Source organism: Carassius gibelio, chromosome B3 (assembly GCF_023724105.1).
Source record: "Carassius gibelio isolate Cgi1373 ecotype wild population from Czech Republic chromosome B3, carGib1.2-hapl.c, whole genome shotgun sequence".
In the NCBI taxonomy this organism is placed as follows: Eukaryota; Metazoa; Chordata; class Actinopteri; order Cypriniformes; family Cyprinidae; genus Carassius; species Carassius gibelio.
Genome location: NC_068398.1, coordinates 203588 through 222866, shown reverse-complemented (window position 1 = coordinate 222866; position 19279 = coordinate 203588). Strand labels below are relative to the sequence as shown.

At 38.4% G+C, this 19279-nt stretch overlaps 2 protein-coding genes and 1 pseudogene across 2 annotated transcripts in view; all 3 read left to right on the top strand.

Moving 5' to 3' along the window:
- Nucleotides 1–434: 434 nt before the first annotated feature.
- LOC127952008 (matrix Gla protein-like) lies at nucleotides 435–1832 on the top strand (annotated as a pseudogene).
- A 2421-nt stretch (nucleotides 1833–4253) lies between these two features.
- Nucleotides 4254–8083, top strand: LOC127952223 (osteocalcin). Its single transcript, XM_052550642.1, has 3 exons — nucleotides 4254–4343; nucleotides 5811–5904; nucleotides 7726–8083. The coding sequence occupies exons 1-3, from the start codon at nucleotides 4286–4288 to the stop codon at nucleotides 7826–7828; spliced, it is 255 nt and encodes an 84-aa protein (XP_052406602.1). The 5' UTR covers nucleotides 4254–4285; the 3' UTR covers nucleotides 7829–8083.
- Nucleotides 8084–15994: 7911 nt separating this feature from the next.
- Nucleotides 15995–19279, top strand: part of LOC127952158 (WW domain-binding protein 11-like) — a 24276-nt gene continuing 20991 nt past the window's right edge. Inside the window, exon 1 of the mRNA XM_052550518.1 lies at nucleotides 15995–16146. The gene's annotated coding sequence lies outside the window, so the exon portion shown is untranslated. The remainder of the gene's footprint in view (nucleotides 16147–19279) is intronic.

The window sequence follows — 19279 nt, the reverse complement described above, 5'->3', positions numbered from 1 at the left end:
GGTTTTTTTCTCCATTCTGTCACCGATGGAGTTTCGGTTCCTTGCCGCTGTCGCCTCTGGCTTGCTTAGTTGGGGTCAATTCATCTACAGCGATATCATTGACTTGATTGCAAATAAATGCACAGACACTATTTAAACTGAACAGAGATGACATCACTGAATTCAATGATGAACTGCCTTTAACTATCATTTTGCATTATTGAGACACTGTTTTCCAAATGAATGTTGTTCAGTGCTTTGACGCAATGTATTTTGTTTAAAGCACTATATAAATAAAGGTGATTGTTTGATTGATTGATTGTGTGGTGTAAACAAAGTCCAAAATATTATTACCTCATGTTGGGAAGTTAATGTGTTGGTGTTATGGTGTGTATGAAGCTCTCAGTAGACTCACACACTCTAACACACAAACACTAACACACACATACTAACAGATGTCTCTCTCTCTCTCTGCAGATTCTCAGGAGAGCCACGAGTCATACGAGGGTAAATGTTCACAATTCTCTTCTGTCTCGGTTGGCTTTGGCAGAGTGTATCATGTCTGTGTTTTTATGAAAACGGCTTCTGTGTCTAAAATAAACTCAAGATCAATACTGTGATGAGACAGTGTGATGAAACGCTACATTCATTTGACATAAATGTTAATTTATACCATATTACTGTGTCTTATGTCAAACAAACAGCTGTTTTGTTTCAGTATTTGTGAATCCATATCAGGCAAACAATTTCATGAGGAGTCCATGAGATCCCATCTACAACCAGTATATCTACTGGTGTTATAGATCTATAACTTTTGGGGCAGACCTGACCTGTTGGAAAGAGATAGTCTTCACCCCTCCTGGGGTGGCGTCACTCTTCTCTCTAGAAATATGACAAATTGTCTTAGTGTTTATACTTGACTAACTGGGGCCCAGGTCAGGAAGCAGACAGACTGGCTAAACCGACCGTCTGCTAGCTGCCTCCCGTCACAGAGGTCAGTTAATTCTCAGCACATAGAGACTCTTTCACCTAGATATCACTCTATAGAGACTGTGTCTGTTCCACGAACTAGAAAATACAAAAAACGTCCAAACCAAGTTAAGGTTAACAATTTAATCGAGGTTCAACAAATAAAAAACAGATGCAATACGGATAAACAAATGAAAAAGCTTGGCTTATTGAATATCAGATATATACGAAAACACTTTTTTGGAAATAATATGATCACTGATCATAATCTAGATGTGCTCTGTTTGACAGAAACCTGGCTAAAACCTGATGATTACATTATTTTAGGTCCACCTAGCCGCGTCTAAAAGGCAAAGGGGGATGTGTTGCTTTAATTTATAACAATGTTTTTAGGATTTCTCAGAGGGCAGGCTTCAAGTATTACTCGTTTGAAGTAATGGTGCTTCATATAACATTATCCAGAGAAACAAATGTCAATGATAAATCCCCTGTTATGTTTGTACTGGCTACTGTATACAGGCCACCAGGGTATGTGTGTTTCAGGATGAAGTCTCCAGCTGAGCGGCAGGCCAAGATCTGTGAGGATTATTCCCTGTGTCATCTGTTTGCACTGCGCTACGGATAACAGGTGGCCTATCAAGTGTATTTCGACATTCAGCAGCTCAAGCCCAACCCACATCTGCGTCGCTACGAAGCCCCCCCTCCACGTTTGCATATGACAAATCAATCTCTTTATTAAAATAAAGCCTTACAGACCTTACAGACACTGAACCAACAAGCCCAGACACTTATTTACACATATAAAAGTGCTTCTGTGTGTCACAGGTTTGTTACTAACTGTAACGGAAACTAGAACCACAAGGGAACGCGAGGAAACTGGGTGATGGAAAATAAGGACTCCATGAAACAGACGGAAAACAGACCGGTTTAAATAGACAGGAAATGACGAAGTGAAGGCACCTGAGCAATTAACAGGTGTGCAATTATGGTGATGAAGGGACAAGGCTTTGTGGGAAATGTTCATTTGTTAATCACAATTAAACTCCTGCAAACCTGAACCGGTATCTTCTTTCATCTGCTGATTACAGAAATGTTATTTGGTGTTCGTCTGCGGACCTCAGTCAGTGGCTCAGGATCCACGTGTACAAGTGATTTATTCTGAGGTGATCACTGAATTCTTTTTCAGACTTTATGCTCCAGAGATTCATAAGTCAGATGGTGAAATTACACAGCTGCTGTCCAAGAGAATGTTTTGTGCGGGAATAAATAGCAATGCGGCACGACTGGAGAAGCAGAGCCAGGAAACATTTATGTAAGTACAGCATCGGAACCCTCGACCAAAGTCCTGCAGACACACACTCACACAAACACAACACACACACACACACACACACACACACACACACACACACACACACACACACACATGAACGCGGGAAGTGGGGGTGCTGGGGGTGCTGCAGCACCCCCTAGTGACGAGAGGGAGATAAAAAAAATGTAGGCCTATTAAAATATTTTGCACAATTTATAAATTCCTTATGAATATTTTAGAAAATGATTTTGAAACACGTAGGCTATTACGTATATTTTGGATTTTAATTTCATATTTTGAGGCCTAATCAACACAGGTTCGGAAGTTACGTTGTCGACGTCAGGCAGGCAGGTTTGGTCGCCGAGTAACGAGGTTTCCCGCTCGTTCCATGCAGAATACATCCATCTTTATATAATACAGCGCACCTCGACATTTGGACACCTGTAACCAGTCCAGGGCACCCCGCCTGCATGTAGCTCAGGTAAGAGCATGGTGCTGCCGCGCTAGTAACATTTATTTTTTTGGCAACAAGTGTGGGATCAACTTTGACTAGCCAAGCTATTGTAAGTAGTACACTATTACAGTATTTTTGTAAGGTGGTGGGGATGGAGATGGAGAGTATTATTTCGTTCGTGTGTTCCTTGCGTAATTATTGTGGAGAAATGTTAAAATAAAGTTTAAATAGTCGGAGATTATTTCCTTGTGGTTTGTGTAAAAAGGTTGGAGATGAAAGCTTTATACTGTGCGTGTGTTCTTTGCGTAATGGATGTGGAGAACTGTTCAATAAACAAATTGCTTAAATAGTCAGAGATTATTTCCTTGTGGTCTGCGTAAAAAGATTTTGGAGTTAATAGAGTTGCGTGTGACATAAACGTGACATAAACGTGCAGTGACTAAGCCAGCTGACCAAATCGATTGCATTGTTTTAGCGTTATTGTGAAGTTTGATTAATATTATATTTTGTTGTAATATTATTTGTTGTATCTTAATATGTTGCATGTATGTATAGGCTATCTGAAATTGTAATGAAAGTAATTATTTAGTTTTCTTTCGATTATTAAACTATTATTTCTGATTCTGCTTCTGCTTCAGATTAATAGCGCATTGCGCATATCTGAGAACTGATGTCTGTACGTTTCAGACCCTGGCTGGCTGTGCACTGAAGTGTATATGACAATAAAAGTAGTAAATCTCAATGTATTTATTTTTAAAATGTATTTTAAATAGGCCTATATAGGCTCATAGGTTTTTTGTCAAAAAAAAAAATTTCACAGCACCCCCTGTTCAAAATTACTTCCCGCGGCCCTGCACACACACACACACACACACACACACTTGTTTTTATGAAAAGTGGGAATTCCATAGGTGTAATGGTTTTTATTCTGTACAAACTGTATATTCTATGGCCCTTCACCAACCCTACACCTAACCCTAACCCTCACAGGAAACATTGTGCATTTTTACTTTCTCAAAAAAAAAACTCATTCTGTATGATTTATAAGCGTTTTGAAAAATGGGGACATGGGTTATGTCCTCATAAGTCACCCTCTCCTTGTAATACCTGTGTCATACCCATGTCATTATACAGAGTTGTGTCCTGATATGTCACAAAAACATGCACACACACTCTCTCTCTCTCACACACACACACTATAACACACACACACAAAAACACACAGAGATGACAGGAAAGTGCTCAGCTAAACGTGATTCCTAAGGAGCAGCTTGGCCCTGTACAGCTGCAGGAACAGCTGTAATTAAAGCCTTTTACATGAAATGTTTATATGAAGCTGGTTTTCCTCAACTGATATGCCACTCTCATGCAATCAAATTATTTGAAGATTGTGTGTGTGTGTGTGTGTGTGTGTGTGTGTGTGTGTGTGTGTGTGTTTGTGTGTGTGTGTGTGTGTTTGTGTGTTTGATTCATCATCCAATCACGATGTCAGATCGTTGTGAAGTCACTTTATAAATAGCGTGAGTGATATAGAGAAACAGTCACAGATCAGCTGAAACACGGAGATAAACATGAAGAGCCTCACACTCCTGATCTTCTGCTGCGTGATAGCTGCATGTCTGAGTGCAGGTCAGTGTGTTTGTGTGTGTGTGTGTGTGTAATGTGTATATGTGTGTATGATTGTTCTCTCTCTGTTGTTCTCTTGTGGGTCTTCCTGTGTGTGTCTGTGTGTGTGTCTGATGCGTGTGTATGCGTTTACTGTAGTTTGCATATGTTGTATGTTTGCTCAATGTAAAGTAAATGCTGTGTTGTTCAAGGGCTTGTGCTGATCTGTGGTGTTTCAGTCTTGAAGTCTTTCAATCTTTCTGTATTTTTGTTTTTTGTCAGTCTTTCAGTTCTCAGTGTTTCAGTCTGTAATTATCAGACATTCCTGAAGATCTCATTCAGCTGCTTCAGATGTGTTTGCTTAGAGCTGAACTTTGCTGGAATAAAATTTCCCTTCCAGTAGACTCAGAAATATCATAATTACAAGAATGATTGATTGCAAAGATATATGTGGAAACGGGTATGAAAGAGGGCAAGTTTATATCAGTTATTTTTATTTCATCATGATTATTGTATGGTCCGTTACACTAAAAAGCTTCTCTGGCCTCAGAAGGAGGTATTCACACAAATAGAGAGCCTCTTCATCTCTTCATCTTCATCAAGCAAAAGTACCAAAAGTAATCAACCATAGTTGTTTCAAAGAGCTTTACAATAAAAATAAATCTGAATTTAACAGAGAAAAGGAAAGAGAGTAAAATGAAACAATTATCAAAAACAATTAAAATATGAATTGGGGAAGTTGTGGCAAGGACTCTCTCCACCCTCAATACCACGACTGAGGTGTCCTTGAGCAAGACACTGAACCTCCAACTGCTCCCCAGGCGCCACAGCAGAAATGATGCCCACTGCTCCGGGTGTGTATTCACAGTGTGTGTATGTGTGTGTGTGTGTGTGTGTGTGTGTGTGTGTGTGTGTGTGTGTGTTTGCCCTTTCTTTCTAGTAAAGTGGAAATATTGTGACATACAGCCAAGTATGGTGACCCATACTAAGAATTAGTGCTATTCATTTAACTTATCTAAAGTGTGCACACACATCAGTGAACACACAAACATACACAGGTTTCACCTTTGACACTGAACTGAAATGAAAAAAGCTACTCTTTACTTTTTGAGGCCAAAAGGAGCATGTAGGAGTAAAAGAGGGCCTAGAATGGATCCATGAAGAACACAATGGATCAGCATGGAGGTGAAGTAAATGACCCGATATTTACAGATAAAGTCCTCCCCAAGTAAGTGTGATTCGAACCACTCTAAAGCTAGGTCCTGAACCCCAACAACATGTTCCAGTCACTTCAGTAGAATATCCTCATCAACAGTATCAAATCCAGCATTCAAATCTAAAAGTATCAGGACAGAAGAAGACTCAGAATTAATGGACAGCATAATGTAATTTGTAACCTTCAGCAATGCCAACTCTAAAACCAGCTCTAAAGCTCTAAAACTAGATTGAAACCGAATATATGCAGGTGTGAACTCATGTGTCTCTTCTCAGGTGTGTTTGTGATAAGAGATGTGGCCTCAACAGTTGTGAGAGAGAAGAGAGCAGGAACAGCATCTGCAGACCTGACTGTGGCTCAGCTGGAGAGGTAAACACACACACACATACACACACACATTTGTTTTTGTGAAATTGGTTTTATACTGTACAAACTGTATATTCAATCACCCTACACCAACCCTACACCTAACCCTAACCCTCACAGGAAACTTTGTGCATTTTTACTTTCTCAAAAAAACTCATTCTGTATGATTTATAAGCGTTTTGAAAAATGGGGACATGGGTTATGTTCTCATAAGTCACGCTCTCCTTGTAATACCTGTGTCATACCCATGTCATTATACAGAGTTGTGTCCTGATATGACACAAAAACAAGAACACACACACACACACACACACACACACACATCAATCACCTTTATTTATTTAGTGCTTTAAACAAAATACATTGCGTCAAAGCACTGAACAACATTCATTTGGAAAACAGTGTGTCAATAATGCAAAATGACAGTTAAAGGCAGTTCATCATTGAATTCAGTGATGTCATCCCTGTTCAGTTGAAATAGTGTCTGTGCATTTATTTGCAATCAAGTCAATGATATCGCTGTAGATGAAGTGACCCCAACTAAGCAAGCCAGAGGTGACAGCGGCAAGGAACCGAAACTCCATCGGTGACAGAATGGAGAAAAAAAACCTTGGGAGAAACCAGGCTCAGTTGGGGTCAGTTCTCCTCTGACCAGACGAAACCAGTAGTTCAATTCCAGGCTGCAGCAAAGTCAGATTGTGCAGAAGAATCATCTGTTTCCTGTGGTCTTGTCCTGGTGCTCCTCTGAGACAAGGTCTTTACAGGGGATCTGTATCTGGGGCTCTAGTTGTCCTGGTCTCCGCTGTCTTTCAGGGCAGTAGAGGTCCTTTCTAGGTGCTGATCCACCATCTGGTCTGGATACGTACTGGATCCGGGTGACTGCAGTGACCCTCTGATCTGGACACAGACTGGATCTGGTGGCTACGGTGACCTCGGAACAAGAGAGAAACAGACAAATATTAGCGTAGATGCCATTCTTCCAATGATGTAGAAGGTACATGTTATGTTAAGTGTTTCCGGTTCCGGTTTACCTAATTAATGCAGCCTAAAAATCCTTTAACGGATTTGGATATTAAAAGCATATTAGTATGTTATGTGTATGCCAGGTTAAAGAGATGGGTCTTTAATCTAGATTTAAACTGCAAGAGTGTGTCTGCCTCCCGAACAATGTTAGGTAGGTTATTCCAGAGTTTAGGAGCCAAATAGGAAAAGGATCTGCCGCCCGCAGTTGATTTTGATATTCTAGGTATTATCAAATTGCCTGAGTTTTGAGAACGTAGCGGACGTAGAGGAGTATAATGTATAAGGAGCTCATTCAAACACTGAGGTGCTAAACCATTCAGGGCTTTATAAGTAATAAGCAATATTTTAAAATCTATACGATTCTTATACGGTACATGTTTGTTTTTGTGAAAAGTGGGGACATCCCATAGGCGTAATGGTTTTTATAATGTAGAAACTGTATATTCTATCGCCCTTCACCAACCCTACCCCTAACCCTAACCCTCACAGGAAACATTGTGCATTTTTACTTTCTCAAAAAAAAAACTCATTCTGTATGATTTATAAGCGTTTTGAAAAATGGGGACATGGGTTATGTCCTCATAAGTCACGCTCTCCTTGTAATACCTGTGTCATACCCATGTCATTATACAGAGTTGTGTCCTGATATGTCACAAAAACATGCCCACTCAGCAGTGATGACCAGTCACACACACACACACACACACACACACACACACACTCACACTCACACACACTCACGCACACACACTCAACACTGATGGTGAGTCTCTCACATGCATTCTCACTCTTGTCTTCCAGTCTGAGGGAAGTGTGTGAAGCAAACCTGGCCTGTGAGCACATGATGGACGTGTCCGGCATCATCGCGGCCTACACTGCGTACTACGGGCCCATTCCCTACTAGAGCCAGAGCAGCATCTCTTGTTAAAATGCATTATGAGCATCTGTCAAAAATGATAAAAAAATTAAAACCTAAGCAGAGGAATTGCTGAAGCCATATCCGATAATAATAAAGAAAGAAATCAAATACTGTAGAGTCGTCTGGAGTTTTTACTACATCTGATCAAACCATATCTGATTATTATGTGTTTGTCAAAAGTCACGATTATCACTTTATACAAAACACATTTCACATGTGCATTTTCATTCATTCATAAGCAATAATAAAAAAATTATTGACTGATGTTTCATAGACGTTCAGTTATGTTTTCAAATTTCATGCCATTTATAACATATGAAATTTCTTTAAATTAAAAAACTTGTAAAGTGGGAGCCTATTATACGTGAGATGTGCGGATCAATATACAAGATTTTATTGTACAGAGAAGTGGTCTTAACAGGTCTGGGTCAAACACTGGCAAATAGGTATATAGAGGGCAAGACACAAGAACAATCTTAGGGCACGTGTGGGTCTTTGAGCAATGAACAATATCCAGAGGCCTATGCGAGAGGGGTAATCCAGTATCCAGAGCAAAAGAGTCAAAACATGAGTAACAGGGCAAGGAAAGAAAAAGACTAAACTATGAAAACTATAAAATTAAACCAGACTATTAAAACTAGAAACAGAGACAAGACTATGAAAATAAACACGGAATGTCTTGGTATTGCAGCTATTGCTTGGAGATAAGTGCAGAACAATACTCAGTTTGAAAGTGATCTAAGTGAGTGTTCCATAGTGAATGTGTAAGGGGTTAAACCTTGAGTGCAGTATACATGGCACAGTACATTTATTAATCTGTGTTAATGTTAGTTAATAAAAAGACAATCGTTAATGTTTTTGATGCTGTTACGTAACCCAGCTGTGTCTGACTTGGGACGAGACATCATTGTGGGCTAATGACATCATCGTTTCAGTAAATATACAGATTCACTGACTAACACGATGATCTCTGTTAACCTGTGAATCAAGAGAGGGCTCTGTGGGTTTTACCTGATAGACATTTTTACTAGTCGTGACATACAATTTGCAAAATTCTTCTCCAATGAGCAAAACACCTCCACAGATTTGCAAACATTACACACTGTGATTTGTAAAACTTTAGACACAGATAGGGATTGTGCGGTTACTTCCTTGTCATTACAAAGCCCCGGACTACCAATGACCACACTGATGAACGAATTGGATAATCACATCCACCAGGTGTGGAAGCACACATGTTCTACTTTGAAAACGAGGAGAAGGAGATAGCGAAAAAGGCCTAGGTAGCGCAAGAGGAGAAGGAGGTAGAGGAAGAGGCCTAGGTAGCGGAAGAGGAGAAGGCGATAGAGAAAGAGGCCTAGGTAGCGGAAGAGGAGAAGGAGATAGAGGAAGAGGCCTAGGAAGAGGAGATGGAAATAGAGGAGAAGTAGGCAGACGAAGAGGCCTAGGTAGCGGAAGAGGAGAAGGAGATAGAGGAAGAGGCCTAGGTAGCGGAAGAGAAGATAGAGGAAGAGGCCTAAGTAGAGGAAGTGAAGGAGATAGAGGAAGAGGCCTAGGTAGATGAAGAGGAGAAGGAGGTAGAGGAAGAGGCCTAGGTAGCGGAAGAGAAGAAGATTGAGGAAGAGGCCTAGGTAGAAGAAGAGGAGAATGAGGTAGAGGAAGAAGTCCAATAAGAGAAGGTGGTAGAGGAAGAGTCCTAGGTAGAGGAAGAGGAGAAGGAGGTAAAGAAAGAGGTCTAGTAAAAGAAGGAGGTAGAGAAGGACCTGAAGAGTTGATAGAACCTGAACAAAGAAGACAAGGACCAAATTTGACTTAAGAAATCCATGCAACACTTATTGACCATGTTATCAACCATGGACTGACACTGATGGAAGCTAGACAAAGAGTTCAACCAAATCTCAGCAGAAATACTGTTGCATCAGTAATTCTGACATTTCATTGAGAAAACAGGTAAGCTAAACACACAGTACATTGAAACTGAATCTTGCTGTATTTATCATCAATATTGTTTACTGTGACAGTAGGCTGCATGTGTTTATTTATTTATTTTTTTTACATTGGATCGAGGGTCAAGGACCCCAAGGTGGAAGGGGCCCTATGTTCACTCGAGCACAAGATGCCGCCATTGTGAAAGTGGTTTTGACCAATAATTGTATCATTCTGCAAGAAATCCAAGCCAATATCATCAATGATTACCATATTTTCAATAACATCCGACGAGTCTCTCTATCAACATTAAGTCGAATCCTCAAGACCTATAGCCTACACTGTTAAAAATCGCTGTAAAAAAACGGCCAAATTTCGACAGTAAAATACTGTTTTTCATTTAAACAGTGCATTCTGGGTAATATTCATCGTTTTCGAGAAGTAGCCTGCTGCTATATATCGTAAAATAACAACGTTCAAATTCGACACTCAGCGGCTGTGTTTCAAATCACACCCTACACCCTCATTCACTATTCCCTACATGAGTTTACTAATCTAGTCCACCTAACAGAGAGAATGAACACTAATGAGTGAATTCAGACAATGATCAACAGCTGCTGTTAATGAGTAGAATCACTGAAGAAAAAAAAACATAACAAGACAAACACATGAAATACAACTGACTTCAGCCACAGCCTTAGATGAAATCAACTGAAGATTTAAATGATCAACAAACAGCTTCACCAACTTCACACATTACTAACCAGACTGACTTTATTTCTGTCAGATCAGAGAACAGAGATCAAAAGATCTTATTGAGAATTAAAGAGATTTAGATGATAATGTTACTGTTTCGTTTAGCGTCACCATTGTGGAGATCAGTGTTTGCTTTAGTTGGGCTCCTGACCATTGACTTTTACACTTTACTTTTTTTTTTTATTGCTGTATTTGTATCTTTATGATGCATCTGTTACAGCAGTATTAATTTTGATAGTCAAGTGATTATGGTTGTTTCTAACAGGCATGATCTACTTGACTGACTTAAAGTGTTGCTATAATAATCAAATATTAATTTGGTGTTGAAATATTTGAGTCAATGACACTTCAATTTAGTAAGATTGAAAAGTAGTGAGATAACCAGTATTTATGGATTTAACGACTAGTTTTAGTTAAAAAGTATTTCGGGCAGCAGTCCACACAACACTCAAAGAGAGAAATCAACAATCAGCATATTAATCTCAACAATGGTGATAATCAAAAGGTTCATGATGCAATGCATGCTGGGTACCAGCACAGGATAAAACTCATCCATGATTCCCAGCATGCATTGCGGCATGAATAAATTATGCCCCTGAATTGTTCACTTATTTTCTTGAATTCTTATGTGCTTATAATTTTGCATTTGTTTTAAGTTTTAGTAGCATGTGTTGTGATGTTCAGAACTGATCTTTTCATTTATTTTGTGGATTGTCACCATTGTTGTGATTCATACGCTGATTCTTGATGTTTCTGTCTAAATTTCAGCTAAGATTTTTTTTTTTTTTATTATGAGTGAAATTTTCTTAACAGTAGTATCAATATTCAATAAGAGAAGAGACACGGGATTAGATCAGAAATAATAGTATTTGTTCTTGTCAATCTATAAACAACAATATCAGATTTTTTTTCTTCTGTGTACTTTTGTTTTGCTATAACAAGTTCCAAAGGCGCATTGTTACAGCATGTAAAAAAAAAAAAAAAAAAAAAAAACCTTAGTTGTTGAAAAGTCATGTTCAAGAGCCCAACTAAAGTAAACACTGATCTCCATCATGGTAGTGAAAAAAAACACCTAAACCTATTTAACTCTCCATAAGTTCTTCTGTAGACATCTGACAGAAATAAAGTCAGTCTGGTTAGTAATGTGAATCTGGTGAAGCTGTTTTAGTAGTTGTTTAATCAGATCTTGAGAGATTTGATGTATTCTTTTATTCAGTTGATTTCATCTAAGGCTGTGGCTGAAGTCATTTGTAGATCTTGTGTTTCTCTTTCCTTCAGTGATTCTGCAGGTGTTTATCACTTATGCTCAATCATCAATTAATCACCGAATTATCTCATTAACTTCACTGATTCAGTGTTACTCTAACACTCTGTAGTGTGCACACATTATAAGTGTTCATTTAAAACTGAGGATTTTCTTGTGGGGTTTAAAGGGTTAAAGATTTAAGATGAAGAAAAAACAGCATGAAACATAATTTAACAGTAATAAACTGTAATTAATTTACAGGAAACAAACTGTAAAAAAACAGTTATTTACTGGCACCCCTGCTGCCAGTAAATAACTGTTTTTCTACTGTTTCTTGCCGTAAATTAATGGTTGCCAGCAAAAATAAGTGTTTTTCTACAGTTTTTTGCCGTCAAGTCAAGGAAAAACAGTAATATACTGTAAAATGTAAACGTCAGATTTACCAAATGAAAAAAAAAGTTAATTTAACTAAAATATTTGTCAACATCCATAGAAAAAAAATTAGGCAAAGTCATACACTGATAATGAGAGTAAATACTGAACTTGACTGTATTAATGTGTGTTTGCACAAGAGAGATCGTTTAGTTTAATGTAGTTTTGTTGTTCACCATTGTGCTGGAGAGTAGAGCCGGTGCTTCAGTCAATGATGAGCCACATATTCAGATTTTCTGCTGCTTTATATAAAGGCAGTAAATGTGGAGTCGCTGATACAGTGATGATCTCTGTGTTAAGTACTTCAGCACATACATGTGTAATACAGCTGACAATGAGCCGCAGTGATTTGAGTAAAAGTCATGTATTTAGTTACTTTATTACTGCACATTAAGTGTAAGAAATATTCCTTCTCAGTGGACTCAAATGAAATAAGTTCCTAGTACTAACATCGTAGGAATGCTAGTTTTAAAAACTCGAACTGTTTGAAGCAGTGGGAGTGGAGTTAATTTCCATGGTAGAATTTACGGTAAAATACTGTTAAAAAATAAGAGTGGTAAATTAATGGTTAAGAGCTGTAAATTAACAGTACTTTACTGGCGCCCCTCCTGCCAGAAAATTACTGTTATTTAACGGCAATTTTTTTTACAGTGTAGTGGTTAGAGAGTATGATTCCTAACCCTAAGGTTGTGGGTTTGAGTCCCGGGCCAGCAATACTATGACTTAGATGCCTTGAGAAAGGCACCGAACTCCCTGGGCGCCGCAGCATAAATGATGCCCACTGCTCCGGGTGTGTGTTCACAATGTGTGTGTTCAGTGATGTGTGTGTGCACTTTGGAGAGGTAAATACAGAGAACGAATTCTGAGTATGGGTCACCATACTTGACTGAATGTCAAGTCACTTGACACAAATTCTCAGAGACTGAAACATCTGCGCAATGAGTATGTGGAGGTACGTATTGTTCATCTTACTATGGTGTGTGTGACGAGTCCCTCATTATTTCCACTAAGACCGATCAGTGGGTGTGCTTGGAAGGCTCGTCAATGGAATTGTATACACCTGTTCCTTCCCTATTAAGTTTCAACTCTGTTTGGGGTGGTGTGAACTCCTGGTTGTTAGGTTTTGCTCTGTTTATTCTTATTACTCTGTTATGATTAGTTTAACTAGGTTCTGTCAGACGCTTGGACCATTCGTTTGTTTGACGGAATCGTATTTTGGTTTGTTGATATCTTACTTTAAGTTTTCTATTTAAATTATGTTACGACCCTGCGTTCTACTTGCTCGCCTGCTGGTGGCGGTGATCTTCCAGGAGAGCTTGGGAGATCGCACACCCCTGTTACCTGATCGCCACTTAATTATGGAGAGGATAAAACCTTGGATTCAATCACTCCTCTTCACTTCGTCCAGGGGATCGACACCCTCTGGAGAAGTCACTTGTTTTGCCAACCTTTATCTGTTTACAGTCCACACCAGGCTTTTATGCTCCCCATAAGGATTATGATTTATTCCCTTTTTGATTTTGATCCTTAGACTTCATTATATTAAGTTATTTATGTTTTTGAAGACCAATAAAATCTTGCAAGTCATTTCTTCAGTGTACTTGTATACTTTATGTACGGTCGAAACGAGCTTGCCGTAACAATTAATAAATATCTTTGTTGCAACCTACCAACCTGACTATGTCCTCATCATTTGTCACGGCTTTAAGCCGGTTGTGACAAATGTGGGGGCTCGTCCGGGATTTAAGTGATTTGTTTGGTAAAAATAGTACACAGTTTTATTGATTTGATGATTGATTCGTTAAATTAATATTTCTGTTCACTCTTTTGGTAATTTTTAATATTTCGTAGTACAAATTCTGGAGGATATAGTCGTTGTTTTTTTGGAGGTTTTTTTGCGGGAGTTCAGGTTCGGTAAGTATTGGCTACTTTTTGTATATATTTAGATGGGAAGTTTATCATTGGATTTGCTTTTCCCTGGTAAGGCTTAGCGGGGTATCCTTGATGGGATACTCCGATCTTCTTTTATTTTTTTTATTTTTTTTGTATGGTGGAAGCAGTCAGAGCAGTTGTCTCGGGAACACCTTTGTGTTTTGTGGTAGAGACTTGTTAATGGGTTGCTATTGCGAACACTGGTTTATGGTGTATAAGAACCCACTGCAAGTAACTGTATGAAGATTAGGGATGAGTTCATGTAGTTTTGAAATTTAGTTAGAGGGAATTGCTTATCCAAATTCTATCCCTCAAATATGTTTTGGAAAATTAAGTAGCCTATTCGTTTGTCTCACCATGGCCTAAAAAAATGGGGAGTTTATTAGTGCTCCATCTGAAAGATTGTTTAATAATTTATCTAAGGATCAATTGGTAGAACTTGCAGGTCACTATGAAATTTATTTGGTAAGCCTAAATAAACGTTTAAAAGATAACAAAATTCTTGATAAAAACAGAATTAATTGAATGTGGAAATTTAGACCCTGTCTCCAGAAGGTGCTTCAGATTTCGTTGATGCATCTGCAATGTCTCATTTAACGTTTGAGCAACAAAAAAAAAACAACTCTTGTTAATTCAGAATGAGATAAAAGAGAAAATGTTAAAAGCTCAAAATCTCATTGAGATGTCTAAAATTCAATTACAACAACAGCAACTTGATCTTGAACGTTGTCCTTTAAATCTGATTGTGCACTGCTCATAATGTTCTGGCAAAACAAAAACAAAAAATACTGTGCAATAGATATTGAATAGCATCCTATTGTCTTTTACTGTGTTTCAGAGAGTCTTGCAAATGGATACTGCAGAAATTCAACATGAATATATATATGTGGATGAGGCTGGATTTAACCTTGCGAAAACAAGAAGAGAAATGTAATTGGACACAGGGCAATCACCAATGTGTTCAATACTGTAAGTACTGAAATGAATACTTGAAATATTTAGTCTGCAGTGCTTGGTAAGTTCATAGTAGGCCTATTTGTGTACATTCTCCCTATATCTCAAACTGATCATGAAGAATGTTGTGGGTTTGTAACTTTGTTTTTTTTTTCATCTAAATGATCCTTTACATAACAATGTATGGCCAACAATGTAGCACCATGCTATTTCCAAAATTTCTTTTTTTTTTTTTTTTTTACAAATGAGTTTTTTTATTAATCACAGCAGTGTGAAACTGGCTGCAATGTTGTCTGATAATTGAAGACTGTGTTGGTTAAATGAAAACTAATAGCATTTTCACAAGTATGTGTATATATTTTGAGTGTTATTTTGCAAACAATCTATGAATTATTCAAATTGAGTGTGGTGTTTGGATAATTGTGATTTTATTTTGAAAAAAAAAAGAACCCGGTTTCCAAAATGTAGAACGTGTACGTGTAGAAAAAAAAAAAATATATATATATATATATATATATATATATATGTACATACGTTTGCACACACTTAATATTTAATGGTATTTTATTATATGCTAGTCTATTATAATAGACTTTCAAATGGTTAAAGCTGTTTTAAGTATGTTTTGGCCTTAGCTTTTATTTTTGTTGCATTTACACACTTCTGAGCAGCAGGCGTCACCAGCGTGTGGGGATTCGAAGCTTTGAAACACTGAATCATTTTGATTCGACTCATCGAAATGATTCGTTTGTCCCATCACTGTCAGAAAGGGAAATGCAATCGCAGTTCGCAACATTCATATTAGAGGAGAAAAATTCATAATAGTAGAACATGCTTCATTCATTTTCTCTACATTTCGTTCGTTGTACCTGCGCGCTGTTGTCGATTTAAATAATAAACGTCCGGAAGCGGAAGTGACGTGTGTTCAGGAGCAGTGGCGTTTCCGCTCATTGCAGGAAAGATGGCTAGTGTGTTTATGCGCGTTTGTTTGTGAGTGATAAATGTCAATATATCTGTTATATCTGGATAAGTCTAGAGAGCTGTTTGAGTGACTAAGGTGAGTCTCTCCCGCTTCATGTCATATCTGCGCGCGTGTTTATGAATCTGCTTCACTGAGCCACGCGATCATACAAGAGTGCTTTAGTGACGAGATGCGCACGATTAGCCATGTTTACTGTACGTGCGTGCGTGCGTCTCTCTCGCTCTCTGTCTGTCTGTGTGTGTTTCTATCTCTCTCTCAATTTTCAATTTAGGTGTGCTTTATTGGTATGACAAAAACTGTACATGTGTATTGCCAAAGCAGTTGCAGCTGGGCTGCTTACAAATAGTGCACATATGTATTTACAGAAAGAAGAGAATAATAGTAATAATAAAATATATAAAAAGTATTAACCATGTAGTGCAAAGTGAATTAGTGTATGTGAATGTATATGTTAGAAATAAAATAGAATATGGTATTAGATTTACAGAGGCAAAATATACATCTAAGTAATACAACACAGCAATATGGCATAACACAATCTACATTGGAGACATCAGGTCAAGGCAGTTTGAGTGTTTTCTCTAACATCATGACAGGCAGACACATACTGAGCAGCATACACACAGCAGTTCTTGTGTTCTCCTAACAGATACGGCAGTTTCTCCTGCTTCGGAAGAGTTTTAAATGTCTGATGGATCTGCTGTATTTTATCACAGAACACTGTCCGTATGTCCGTGTATTTGGGGCATTCTGTTAAGAAGTGCAGTTCTGTTTCCATCTGATTCAGATCACAGTGTGAACACAGTCTCTGCTCCGCTGGCAGCCATGTTTTTCTGTGTCTGTCTCTCTCTCTCTCTGTTTGTTTCTCTCCCTCTCTCTGTGTGTGTGTGTTTCTCTCTCTCTGTGTGTGTGTGTGTGTGTGTGTTTCTCTCTCTCTCTCTGTGTGTGTGTGTTTCTCTCTCTGTGTGTCTGTGTGTTGTTTACCGTGTGTGTTGTTTGTTGTGTTTACTGTGAGGGGTGGTAAAAGTACTCAAAAGTTATACTCAAGTAAAAGTAGATGTATCTAAATAAAAAATGGCTCCATTAAAAGTAGAAAGTCCCCCATTCAAACATCACTTCAGTAAAAGTACAAAAGTATCAGATTTAAAACATATTTAAGTTACAGAAGTAAAAAGTAAATATTCAAATTAACTGTAAATATCAATAATTAAGCAGATCAGTTGTTTTGGGAGTGATATGCAGTGTTTTAATTGAACAAATGATGAGATTAGATACTTAAGAATTTGTTAGATTTACAATCAAAAGAGACAATGAAGAACCTTATGGCAGTATAGGGATTGAACTTTCAATAGACATGTTCCATAACATCATAGCTGCATCAAACAGAAGATGTGCAAGATACAAGGTAAGACTGTTTCAGAAGATCAATGAGGAAGAACCACCTCTTTAAAGAGTGAGTTCTCCCCAAAAATGAAATTTCTGTCAGTAATTACTCACCCTCATATTGTTCCAACCCCGTAAGACCTTCATTCATCTTCAGAACAAAAATTAAGATATTTTTGATTAAATCTGAGAGCTGGATCACTCCTCCATAGGCTTCTACCGGAATGAAACTTGCTGGCCAGGAAAAGTTATTACAGAGATCGTAATATAGTCCAAGTGACTACAGTGGCTCAATTTTAAGTTTATCAAGCGACGAGAATACTTTTTGTGTGCAAAAAACAACAAAAATAATGACTTTATTCCACTCTTCATTTCCTTCTCTCTTGGCCTCGAGTTTTTTCACGTAGTGTAATAGCGCGTCTGTGTTGCACGTCACCACGTAGGCTCACTATTGGCCGATGCTGGTCATGTGTGTGATGCGTGTCTAGTCAGCTTTTCCTAGTCTGCCTCCGACTGGACCATCCTTGACCGATCGTCAGCGTGCAGGAAGAGTCAGCTGAGCTCACTAGCTTGATCCTCTCCAGCATCAGCTTATACAACCCCAAGTCTGCCACCGTTAGCATCAATATGCGTTAGCTAACTTGACTAACGTTAGCTAGCTGTTTACAAGGCACGTTTCAATATGAAATCACTTGGCTAACAATAGTAACAACATTAACGTCAACTCGCCTCAATGTTTTCTCAGATTCGAGGGTGCCATTGTGAAGTGACATCACTGACTGGAATTGTACACAGTGATGTCACAGACCCAGCTAATCGATGATGTAATTTTTTCTTGATTATTTTTTATTATCGATTAGTTGTTGCAGCCCTAAAAAAATTATTTTGTCTACACAACTATTTGTCATGGTTAAAGAGCCACACAGATGGGAAATCAAAAATGACCTGTATTACAGTGTATGATGTAGCTGTCCATCAGTGTAAACAACGTGCAAAGTAATTAAACCAAAAAGTACACGATTTATAAAGTTATTGGCTTCTAAAGTAAGGAGTCGACTCTGAATCGCTGAAACGAGTCGTTATAGATTTCAAATCTTTTGCCCATCTCTATGTACGTCACTAGGAACACTTTGCATAATAATCTCCGCCTACCGTCTTGACCTGCCCCCCCCCCCCCCCCACACACACAGACGCTCTGGTTGGTGTGAGAGCATCATGTCGAGGAGACAGTGTTGTTTTTAATTGTAAAGGCAAGTTTGTTTTATTTTCACTGCCAAAGAATGAGGATCAGAAGAACCAATGGCTAAAATTCATTTTCACCACAATACCAGAGCAGTACAACAAATCCCTTTTGTGTTCACAACATTTAACTGATGACTGCTTTTCTAATCTCGGTGAGTACAGCGGGATTTTCAAAGCGTTTGGCCATAAAAGAGGGTTCATTACCAACTTTATTTAGACCAACGAGCATCTCCGAATCACAACGCCAAGTATGATTATGAAGTTATGTGTTTGTTTTCTCCCGAGCGTCTTATCAGTATGTGTGCTGTCTGCAGCCTGTCTGCGCTGATCATCATTTACAAACACGTCATTAAAATGAAGTGTAACTCCGTGAATACTCAACGAAGAGACATGAGAGAGATATCTATAGAAAGCTTGACATGTCTACTTTAAAACTAAACAAGTGCTGCCGAAAACAGATATTCTGTGATAAAGTAATCCATATGAAAACAACGCGATGTCTGTTTTTCATGTCTCCCTTCACTATATCTAATGTGACCACGCCCCCGCGCTGAACGCACTATTCAGATTCAAACTGAAGCGC